The sequence below is a fragment of the Prionailurus bengalensis genome, chromosome C2 (assembly GCF_016509475.1).
Source record: "Prionailurus bengalensis isolate Pbe53 chromosome C2, Fcat_Pben_1.1_paternal_pri, whole genome shotgun sequence".
Classification (NCBI taxonomy): domain Eukaryota; kingdom Metazoa; phylum Chordata; class Mammalia; order Carnivora; family Felidae; genus Prionailurus; species Prionailurus bengalensis.
This window is the reverse complement of record NC_057350.1, coordinates 77,449,839-77,461,856: the sequence shown is the minus strand read 5'-3', so window position 1 is coordinate 77,461,856 and position 12,018 is coordinate 77,449,839. Positions and strand designations below refer to the sequence as shown.

The 12,018-nt window shown below is 34.1% G+C and overlaps 1 protein-coding gene across 1 annotated transcript in view; it reads left to right on the top strand.

Moving 5' to 3' along the window:
* Positions 1-293: 293 nt before the first annotated feature.
* Positions 294-12,018, top strand: part of OSTN (osteocrin) — a 29,645-nt gene continuing 17,920 nt past the window's right edge. The window contains exons 1-2 of the mRNA XM_043596063.1: positions 294-392; positions 3,527-3,741. Of these exons, the coding sequence (XP_043451998.1) occupies positions 294-392; positions 3,527-3,741 (314 nt within the window). The remainder of the gene's footprint in view (positions 393-3,526; positions 3,742-12,018) is intronic.

The following is a 12,018-nucleotide window of genomic DNA, read 5'->3' as shown; positions in this document are numbered from 1 at the left end:
CAAAGAATAAGATTACAAAAAACTAGATTTCTCAGACTTTAGTTAGTCTGAATTATGATTATAGGTATATAATCCCAGTCTAGGTTTCCATGGAAATGATGCCTTGATAGAATTCATTCCAGGAGACTGATAGCTTCTTTTAAGTATGATTCAAGTTTTGCAGAGATGCACTCCAGCACAGAGAAGCTGAATAATTCGGTTTATCACCTGCATCTAACAAGCTTTACAGATTTTGTTTTCTATCGTTATATGTTAAACTAATAAATATTGACCATGATGTATGTGACCCTCAGATGCTGGACGGGAGACTGGCAAATGCACATTTTATTCTGGCTGTGACGTTGATGCTATGGAGTTCAGGAAAAGTACACTCAGTGGATGCAGCAATAGAGGTAATGGAAACTAGCTTAAGGGACCATATATTTTTTATGATCATAAGCCATTTCTACTAATGTCAGAAGCAGATACTGCTGACAAATAGATGCCTTAATAACACAAAACTTATGAAAAAGATATTTTTTCTACTGTCTTGACCTCACTATAAATTCAGAGAAATCCAACTGAATGTCAAAAAAATAAATAAATAAATAACCTGGAAGTAATAAGTATTAGTATTCTTTGAACAGAAAAAGCATAAAAGAAAATTCATAATCATTTCAGTCATATTTTTAACTAAATCAATTACATCAAGATGAAGTGCTTTTGTGTGAAATTTGAAGGTGTTACGTGTGAAAATTTGAGTAGCTTTGGCCAAACTTTGTATTACGGTACAAATGTTTTCTTGTTGCCATGACTAAAGCACAAATAAAAAGAAATGTGAGGACATCTCCACACAGAGAAACATTAATTTGGCTTATTTGATCTTATTAGAAAATAGTCCCTGTACTTCTTAAATAACAAATGAGAGCCTGAAATGCATTTTACCAAAGAACAAGTTTTATATGAGTTCTATGATTTTTTTTTTCCTGAGGATTAAGAACATCTTAAATTTTTTAATGTTTATTTTCGAGAGAGATAGAGAGACAGAGCATGAGCCAGGGAGGGCAGAGAGAGAGGGAGACACAGAATCTGAAGCAGGCTCCAGGTTTTGAGCTGTCAGCACAGAGCCTGACATGGGGCTCAAACTCACGAACAATGAGATTGTGACCTGAGCTGAAGTCAGAGATGTTTGCTTAACTGGTTGAGCCATCCAGGCACCCCATGAATATCTTTAAAAAGGAAGAAAACTCTGTTTTGTATGGGCGTCAGTTGAAAGAATGATAACATTTTTTTTGGAGGATGCTTTGAGAGATAATAAAAGATTTCCTATCTTTGTCCTTTGAAAGTTTTGTCTCCTGCTCTTTAGAATTTCTTTCTCATAATAGCATCCTTCCCTTCCCCAGTGTCTATGTTGTCAAGCTTTTGTAGGGAAGTGGTAGATGTTGAGATTTTAAGAGGAGTTTAGAACACATTGTGGAGTTTGCAATGCAAATAACAAGAGGTATGAGATATTTCTTATTTTATTTCTACAAGATGGGAGTGTGTTTGGAATAATTAACTTCATGGCAGTATTCAGGATAGAATAGAAAAGGGAGAGTTAGAAGATAGAGAAGCAGGTTATAATATGATTAATAACGTACACTAAGCAGTGAAGAGGAGCTGATATAAATCACTACTGATGAGAATATGACAGAGCAAGAGAGGGGTGCCTGGGTGGCTCAGTCCGTTAAGCGTCCAACTGTTGATTTAGGCTCACGTCATGACCTCACTGTCACTGCCATGACATCACTGAGCCATTGTTGGGCTCTGCACTGGGCATGGAGGCCGTTTAAGATTCTCTCTCTCTGGGAGGGAGGAGGGAAGGAAGGTAGAAAGGGAAGGAAGGAGGGAGGGAGGGAGAGAGGGAGGGAGAGGTTTTTCAGGAAGAACTGTCCAGACTTAGTATAGATTTTGGTTGGTTTAAGAAAGAAGAGGCTCAATAGATTGAGTGTCAGACTATATGTATTTCACAAGAAAGTTGCTGGGGCCAATGATGAAAAGGCTGGAAAATGCTACTCTTTCATTTTACTGGGGAAAATGAAGAACATAGAGAATGGAGGAAACAATCTAAGAAGAAAGGCAGAAAGTGAAGAAAAAAAATCTTGCCAAGACCGAGAGTCTGGCACAAGGAGGAATGTGATTAACAGGGGGGCAGGGAGGAGGTCCCTGGAGCTGATTTCTTCCCACAGGGGAATATTCTCACTTTCTTAGAAAAGAAGTAATATCCCCTGGACTCCACAATGACTAGAGACTATTAATAGGAACATTTTTTTAAATGCTGTGATTGGGCTTAGGAAAGGAAAAGACAGGCTTCATAAGTGACACCCACACTTCTATGACTTGGATGAAGTGTCAAGTGCCAATACGTGAAACAAACAGATAAGAAATTTCACATGAGAGGATAAAGTCATTGGGATATTTCTGACTCACTATAGACGCTCATTAACAATGTGGTATTATTGCTTGTGAGAATGCAAAATGGTACAGCCACTTTGGAAGATAATTTAGTGGCTTCTTACAAAACTAAACATACTCTTATCATATGATCCAGCAATTGTGCTCCTTGGTATTTACCTAAGGAGGTAAAAACTTACGTCCACACAAAAACTTGCACACAGATATTTATAGCAACTTATTCATAATTGCCAAAAGTTGGAAACAAACAAGATATTCTTCAGGAAGTGAATGGATAAATAAACTAAGATGCATCCAGACAATGGAATACTGTTCAGTGCTAAAAAAATAAAATAAAATGAGCTATTAAAAAAAAAACCCAATGTGGTAATAAATCACATGGAAAGCGATAGTAAGCTTCCTGAGAGCAGAGACTGGATTTTGTTCATTTTTGTGTCCCCCAGGTCTGATGCAGAAGCTGGTACATAGCGGATGCTTAATAGCTTGAATCAATAAGGTATGAATGAAAGGTAAAAAGAAAACAATGTGAGGTTTGTTTTTTTTTTTTTTCAAATTTCATTCCATAAACATACAGAAATCTACTGAGTACAAACTATGAGCAAAACACTGACCTAAGCATTGAAGAGAGCAAATACAAAACTAGTTTAGACACAGTTATTGCCCTCAGGTTATTCACAAGTTAATAAGCAATACAAATATATTGTAATCAATCTAACACAGAGAAAATGTCATGCGTACAATGATGAAAGAAGTATAGATAAAGCGCTATGGGAATGATAAGGATGCAGTTGTTACTGGGAAAGAGTCTAAAAGAATGCTCAGTTAATATACTAAATTTTAGAGACAGACCTATAAATTTTTATTTATTTCCTGTGTGGGTGTGTGTTGTTGTTGTTTTCATTGCTTTTGGACATACCTCATCTCTATGCATTTTTGTTCCCAAACGTCTTTCTCTCGGGAGCATAAATCCACAAGAAATCAAGTTTCATGGCAGGCATGTCAGCTAAAGGTAGCAAAAGCCAAAGGCAGATGGTTATACATATTTGAGGTTTCTTTTTCTGAATGAGTGGAATCACCCCCTCCTGCCCTACAGGCTTTTGATTCTGGAGTCATAGATGTGCAGTCACCGCCCACAGTCAGGGAAGAGAAATCAGCCACTAACCTGGCAGCAAAACTCTTGCTTCTTGATGAACTTGTGTCTCTGGAGAATGATGTAATTGAAACAAAGAAGAAAAGGAGCTTCTCTGGTTTTGGGTCTCCCCTGGACAGACTCTCGGCTGGCTCTGTCGATCATAAAGGTAAACAGAGGTAAGTGAACTCTTGAAGAAGGAACATTTTTATTTTTCAATCCTGCCACTCTAACTCCAGAAACAGAATTCCACATAAGAAAAGATGATGAAAACCTTGGAGGTAAACATATTTGTAAACATTAAATGTTTACATTCAGTGTTTAGCTAAACATTAGCTAAACATTAAATGTTTTAGCTAACTTGTTAGTTTAATAGCTTAATTTGGGAAATAACTGTTGAGAAAGTAAAATGACTGCTACAGTATGTATGAATGTTTTTGTCATACTTTCCTAAGGAAGATTTCATTGCATGCACATGTAAAATAGTTATTATAAGACATTACAGGTTTAGGAGGTGAGGGGGGATCTCTGCTACCAGGGGCATCATTTAACACAAAAGTGTTTTGGTGAAATGTTCCCATTGCTTAAAAGATTAAAGAAAACTCCTCAGCAAACCCTGAAAAGAATTTCATCATCTGGCACCCCACTTTTTCATGCACTCATTTCCATGTCCTTTGCTCCTGTCTTACGTGCTTACTTGGAGTTTTAGGATTTGTCACATTTGTTCATGATTCCACGACTTTGCTGTGCTCCATGACTCAGCATACAGGATGCAATTTGCTGGACTTATGTTCTGAGAGTCTCAGAACTACATGAAGAAATAAAATCACCTCTTAAGGGCTGTAATTTATCCTACTGTACTTAGAAAATAATCCCTCACCTAGGTTTTGAAATCCAGACCCTATTTTAAATAAACAAATATAAATTAATTCAACTTATGTCCTAAGCATTGTGTTGGGTTCTGGTGGAAAAGAGGAGGGAAGTATAGTCTTTTCCCTCAGAGAAATCATATACTAATAAGAAATATGAAAATACTTATAATGAATTACAATGCAAAACAAGAAGAGATATGTTTAGAGACAAATGTATGAAGAAGGCCATGGAAATCCAAGGAATAAGTGAAATTTTAGAGGAGAAAATTTTGTGCCTCTTAATAAATGTTATTTTTTTGATTTCTGGATCCTGCAACATACTCTAGTAAATAATTGAAAAATCAATATATAGATGTTATATGTAAATATTTAAATATAAATTTATAATAGCATAAACACCATATATACTAAACACATATTGCATCAATACCATAAATACATATAATCCATTTTGAGGCTTCATCCTAACAATATCTTTAGGACGTATTATAAGAGGAGACTATATTGGGAGATATAATCTATCTAACACAGCTCAGCTTGCAAGAAATAAAGGGAGATTGGCAAGTATTTAATACTCATTTGAACAGATTTTCACATATAAAGGCTACAAATAAACTATTATAAACGTTTGAAAAATTAGGGAATGTTTCCATGAGCACTTACTTCTTGGAGAAGGATACTAAGTGAGTTTCTTTGGACATCTGGAATGACTGGAGAGATATCATCATAAGAATCGGTGGGACCATAACTGTATAATTTAAGAGAAATGAGGGTTGCAAGGAAAAGATTGCCATGTGCTATGATTATAGTAGGAAAATATAGATTCATCAAATATCTAACAATTCAGGAACAGTAGTGAGAGCATATATAATTCAGAATGAATTTTGATTATTTCATGGCTATTAATTGAGAATCAAAGTGATCACTACGAATAGTTACTTGGAAACATGGAGAAGAAGGGGAAAAAAAAGATTACAAACTAAGTTTAATGAATATTTTACTGAAGAATAAAAGAAAACAACTGAAGAGAGCAAGGACCAAGATTTTCATATTAAAAAATAAGAAAGAAATTAAAACTTTCTTATAAAAAAAGAGAGCATAAAAAATAAGGAGTATTGAAAAACTTTATATAAAATATTGGCATATATAAATACAACATTTACAATATGATAGATTCAAAAAATACTGATTATGTCAATAAATGTCAATCGATGTAACTTTTCTATTAAAATGTGAATGTTTTGGGGGTGCCTGAGCGGCTCAGTCAGTTAAGTGTCCAACTCTTGATTTTGGCTCAGGTCATGATCTCACAGTTCATGAGATCCAGCCCCACCTGGTAGTCTGTGCTTGCAGTGTGGAGCCTGCTTGAGATTCTCTCTCTCCCTCTCTCTATGCCCCTCCCATACTCCCACTTGCTAGCATGCACACACTCTCTCTCTCAAAGTAAATAAATAAGCATTAACAATAATTAAACAAATAAGTAAAATGCAAATATTTTCAGATTGGCTGATAAAGGGAAATCCAACCCTTTTCTATATTTAAGATACACAACTAAAAATAAAGATATTTAGAAAAGTTGGCAATAAAAGAATGGAGAAGTTATACCAGGAAAAATTACATTAAAATAAACTAAAATAAAAGAAATAAAAACATAAATAAAGAAATAGATAAAAATTTAAAAAGAGTGTACCAATGTTTATCAAAGATAAACCACAGGGAATGCCAGGAAATAGAAAGAAACATATTAAGAATAGGAGACTTTAATTCATTTCTTAAAATCCAAGGCTGATTATATATTTAAAATTTATAGAAGACATATACAATATAATCCATAAAATGGAATTTGTAGATCTATTTGGAACTCTGAACTTCAATAGAAAATATAGCATCTTCTGAAGTGCATATGGAGTATTCAAAAAATTTACCATATCTGAGGTGACAAACAAACCCTCTAGGAATTCTAAAAAACAGTATATTAAAAAAAATTCACTGACTGAAACACAGTGTGATTAGAACTTAATAACAAAACTAGAAAACAAGAAGTCATTTTTACCTAAAAGTATAAACCATGTCATTAAATAACTATTGGGCCAAAGAGGAATACAAAATAAAATTATATGCTTTGTTCAAGATAATAATAATGAAAATGTAATATTAGGGGCACATAAAGCAAATATCAGATAAAAATCATCATTATACCAATAAAAATTAAAAGTAGAAGTAAAGCAAAATGACACACAAAAACATCTAGAAAGAACAGCAAAGTAAGTCAAGAAAAGCCATGAGAAAAAAAAGCAGAAGGTAAGAATAACGACAAAAGCTGAGATCAATGTTTGTAAAGCAAACCATAGTGTATAAAAAATAAATGTAAAACTGTTTCTTGAGAAAAATACAAGCCACTAGTTAACCTAAGCTAATTAAGAAAAAAGTAGAAAGTAAATTCACAAAATTAGAAGTGACAAGATGGAAACACCAAAACAGAGAATCTTTAAAAAGAGAACTACTTTGCTCAACTGAATACAAATAAACTGAAGACCTGGAAAATGGATAAAATTTTGGAAAAATATGATTTACAAACATTGACCCCAAGAGAGACAATTCAATTACCATGGAGTTTTTTTTTTTAATTTTAAAAGAGTTGCCAAGAGAAAGTAGATCTAGATATTTTCATATGAGAATTTTATCAAATCCTAAGGTATCAGATAATCCCAAGGTTATCTTACCTTTTCAGATCATAATAAAGTAAACTTTCTAAGTTCATTTCCTGATACAAATATAATATTGATCCTCAAATAATAAACATTACATTCTTAAAAGGAAATTTTAGATTCATGTCATCTATAAATATCAGTACAAAAACCAGAGATATGAAGTTAATAAGTAGAATCCAAAACTTTAAAAATATAATACATCTAAACCAATTGGGCTTATTCTGGGAAAGTGTCACTCAATATTAGGAATTCTTTTAATGTAATCCATCATATAAATAGAGCAATGGAGAAAAAGCATATGATTATATCCTTAGATGGCAGAAAAGGCATTTGACAAAATCTAGCATTTATTATATTTTTTAAAGTACAACAAAATGAGAACTGACAGATATTTCCTTAACATGATGTGTGCATATGTGTGTGTATATGTGAGTATTTATGTACACCTCAGCCCAAAGCCTCTATCTTACCTAATGGTGACATATATGGGAAGTTTTACTAAAGCGAGGAATAGGAAAACCACACCCATCATTTCTACTATAATTTAGAAATGCCTTTAGACAAGAGAAAACATTTAGAGACATAAGAATTGGAAAGAAAAAAGTAAAATTATTTTTATTTACAAGTGAGAAACTGGAAAACAAAGATAATCAATGGAAAAACTACCACAACAAAACCCTTTTGATTAAAATGCAAAGTGCATAAATACAGAAAGCTAATAGTACTTCTATATTACCAGCAGAGGTCAGATAGAAGATAGACCTCATTTATAATTGCATTAAAATAGGAATGTACCTAGGCATACAGTTAGCAAAGAAAGCTCCTTCCTCAGCCATAAAAAAAGAATGAAATCTTGCCATTCGCAATGATGTGGATGGAGCTAGAGAGTATTATGCTGAGCAAAATAAATCAGTCAGAGAAAGATAAATACCATTTGATATCACCCATATGTGGAATTTAAGAAACAAAACAAATGAATGTAGGGGGAAAAAGAGAGAGGGAGAGAAACCAAGAAACAGACTCTTGACTGTAGAGAACAAATTGGTGGTTACCAGGGAAGGGGAAAGCAGTGGGGGGATGGGTGAAATAGGTGATGGGGATGAAGGAATGAAGGAGTATACTTGTTTTGATAAGAACCCGGTATTGTATGGAAGTGCTGAATCACTATATTGTATGCTTGAGACTAATTGTCCCCTGTATTTCCACTAACTGGAATTTAAATAAAAATTTTAAAAATGTTCATACACGAGCATATATGAGGAAACCTCTGAGAATAATTCTGAAATGCAAACAGTGGATTGAACAAATGGAGGCTCACACTGTGTTACTGGCATCAAAAGACTCAAAAGCAGAAAAGATGGCAGCTCTTCTTAAGTTAAATTGCAAACTTAACCTAACTGCAATAAGAAATACCATCAGGGTTCTTTTTGGATCTAAAGAAATTGATTACAAAATTAATTAGAAAAAAATTAGAAACTAGCATAGACAGAAAAATGCCAAAGAAAGAGGAAAGAAGAGCCCTACTAAATATTTTAATATTTTCCTTTCTTTACAGTAGTATAATAATAGCCCATGGATAGACCAAAGATAAAACCACCACCAAAACAACAAAAACAGAACAGAAATTCAAGAAATAGACACTAACTTTATTTAAAAAGCAGCCTCACATATTACTGAGTGAAAGGATAGATTCTGAATAAATGACTTGGAGATATGGAAAAAAGAGATAAAACTGATCCCTTCTCAAACCATACATTATGATAAATTCTAAAGGAATCAGAAATTTAAGTGAGAAAACAGATGAATCCATATAAGTACTGGAAGCAAACATTGGTGAGTTCTGTTCAGAGATAAAGTGTTCCAAATTCTGATGCAAAATCCAGAAAATCTCAGGAAAAAAATAAGGAAAAACTAGATACATTTGATGTTTACATTTTTTAAGTTTCCATGGCTACAGGTATCATAAAGCAAAGTAAAAAGAAAAATAATAAATTAGAGAAATGCTTATAAGTTACATCAAAGTGTTAACAACTTTATTATATATAAAGAACTTTTAAAAATTGAGAGGAAAAAGAACAATGCTCAAGAATGAGGTAAAAATAGTTCCTGAAAAAACAGATGTAAATGATGCAAATCACATGAAAAGATTCCACCCATTATCATAAGAAAAAGGCATATTAAAACTTTACTGATATACTCTTCTTGTCCATATTAAATTGGCAAAAATCCACTGAAGAGACAGAATAGTTTTGCTTCTAGATCCTCCTAGTAGGTAGATTTTCAGGAAATATGAAAGACAGAGGAATCACTTGAGACACACAACAGGGATGAAAACAGCAAAAGTCAGATTATAGGAAACTGCAAGACAATCCAGTTTCTCTGGTAAATAAATTACATGGTTTTGAAGAAAAAAAAAAGAGACAGAGGTGAAAGAGGATCCTAAAGATTAAAGCAGAATAAGACATTTATTAACCAGTCTCAATTTGGGGGAGTACTGATTCAAATAAATGATTTGTTTAAAAAATAATTTATGTGAGAAACAATTGTGAATGTGAGCAGGCACTACTTGATGATTTTAAGTAATTATTGCATACTTTTCAATATGAAAATGGTACTGCAGTTACATTAAAAGTGAGAGAGATTCTCATTTAAAAATTTGATTGAAAGTATTTATCTTAGAATCACTAAATTCTACTCCTGAAACCAATATTACACAATAAAAAAAAAAGTACTTATTTTGGATTTGCTTCAAAATAGTACAGGAATGAGAACCGAACAGATGAAACGAGATTTGCCTAATTGCTGATTGTTGATTTAGACTGAGAAATACTTGGGAACTTACTATACTATTCTATTTGGCCAATGTCTAAAATATCCCATGATAAATTGAAGGAAAAAAGACTACACAGTGCAAGAAATAGCAGATTATATCTGGCAAAAGAATAAATAAATTCATCATATGAGAAGACTAAGGAAATGACTTCAGAATGTCAAAAGAGATAACAGAATGAGAAATTGTAACCTATAAATTAACCTAATGGGAGTGTAGGGGGACAAAATAGAACAGAAACAATCACTATTTAAGGACACGGTGGGTGTTTTTCAAGAATTGTCCAGAAATGCTTAAAAAAAAAAAAAAGATTTTTCATATTTAGCAATAATAACAAACTTTGAAATAACTAGTACTGCTGTTGAAAGATTAGGGGCGCCTGGGTGGCGCAGTCGGTTAAGCGTCCGACTTCAGCCAGGTCACGATCTCGCGGTCCGTGAGTTCGAGCCCCACGTCAGGCTCTGGGCTGATGGCTCAGAGCCTGGAGCCTGTTTCCGATTCTGTGTCTCCCTCTCTCTCTGCCCCTCCCCCGTTCATGCTCTGTCTCTCTCTGTCCCAAAAAAAATAAACGTTGAAAAAAAAATTTAAAAAAAAGAAAGATTAAGTGGATTAAGAACAATTATTCTGTTAAGAGAGACTCATGTACGATATGGTTTACAGGCTTGAACATTCAGAGCATGTTCTTGGGAGGGCTCAATAGCATGGTGTGGGCTCAATATCAGATAGAGATAAGGAAGAGGATAAGAAATGAAATTGGGAAAGAGATTTGGGGCTACTCAGGAATGCTGTGTTCAAAATGTAATGCAAAACCCATATAAACTTATAAGGTATCTCTGAAGCTAGATTGTGAAGGTCTTATCCACTGAAAGCCAGAAAGGATTTTAGCAACTGATGATCTTATGTGGTCAAAAATCATAATTATCTATTTTCTTTTTTTCTACCTTTCTCTTCACTTATAACTACTTCCAGATGTTGGAAATGGGTTAAGTAGAACTAATACATTTGTACGAGAGTTTCCCCATGAACTTGAAAAGCTGAGGATCTCCCTTAATCTAGACATTTTACCTTGTTTCATATCTGGAATTAAAATCAGAGACAAGACTTTTCTCTATTCTATGGCATAGCAACAAAGGTGACCTTCAATGTCAGGAGTGTTTTATGTAGAATTTATTTAGGGGGCGCCTGGGTGGCTCAGTCGGTTAAGTGTACGTCTGACTTCCACTCAAGTCATGATCTCCTAGTTCACAAGTTCAAGTTCCACATTGGGCTCTGTACTGACAGCTTGGATCCTGGAGCCTGCTTCAGATTCTGTGTCTCCCTCTCTCTCTACCCCACCCCCACTCATGCTCTCTTTCTCTCTCTCAAAAATAAACATTAGAAAATTAAAGGGGCGCCTGGGTGGCGCAGTCGGTTAAGCATCCGACTTCACCCAGGTCACGATCTCGCGGTCCAGGAGTTCGAGCCCCGCGTGGGGCTCTGGGCTGATGGCTCAGAGCCTGGAGCCTGTTTCCGATTCTGTGTCTCCCTCTCTCTCTGCCTCTCCCCCGTTCATGCTCTGTCTCTCTCTGTCCCAAAAATAAATAAACGTTGAAAAAAAAAACTTTAAAAAAAATTATTTAGAATGACCTATACACATTAACAATTTTCCTATAGATGTAATTTATTTATGCATTTTATAATTTTTTTCAATAGTTGATGTCTTAGTCTTTCAAATGAAATTCAAAAGGCACATCTTGTGAAGTTTTTTCAGGATTTATTTTTTTAGTAGGAATTCCTGCTCTTAGTCTCAAAGTAAATATTAAATTTTTCTTATATATTAGAACGGTGGAAAATAATGGGAAATAAGTAATAGCTCACACATAAAATATTTATCTACACCTTCTTAAATTTTAAAAGAAAAATAATTTTAGATTTTTTCAAAGTGTAATGATAACTGAAGATTAAAGATTAAAATTTTCAATCATCTGGGGTGCCTGGTTCAGTCAGTTAAGTGTCTAACTTTGGCTCAGGTCGTGATCTCACGCTTGGTTCATGAGTTCAAGC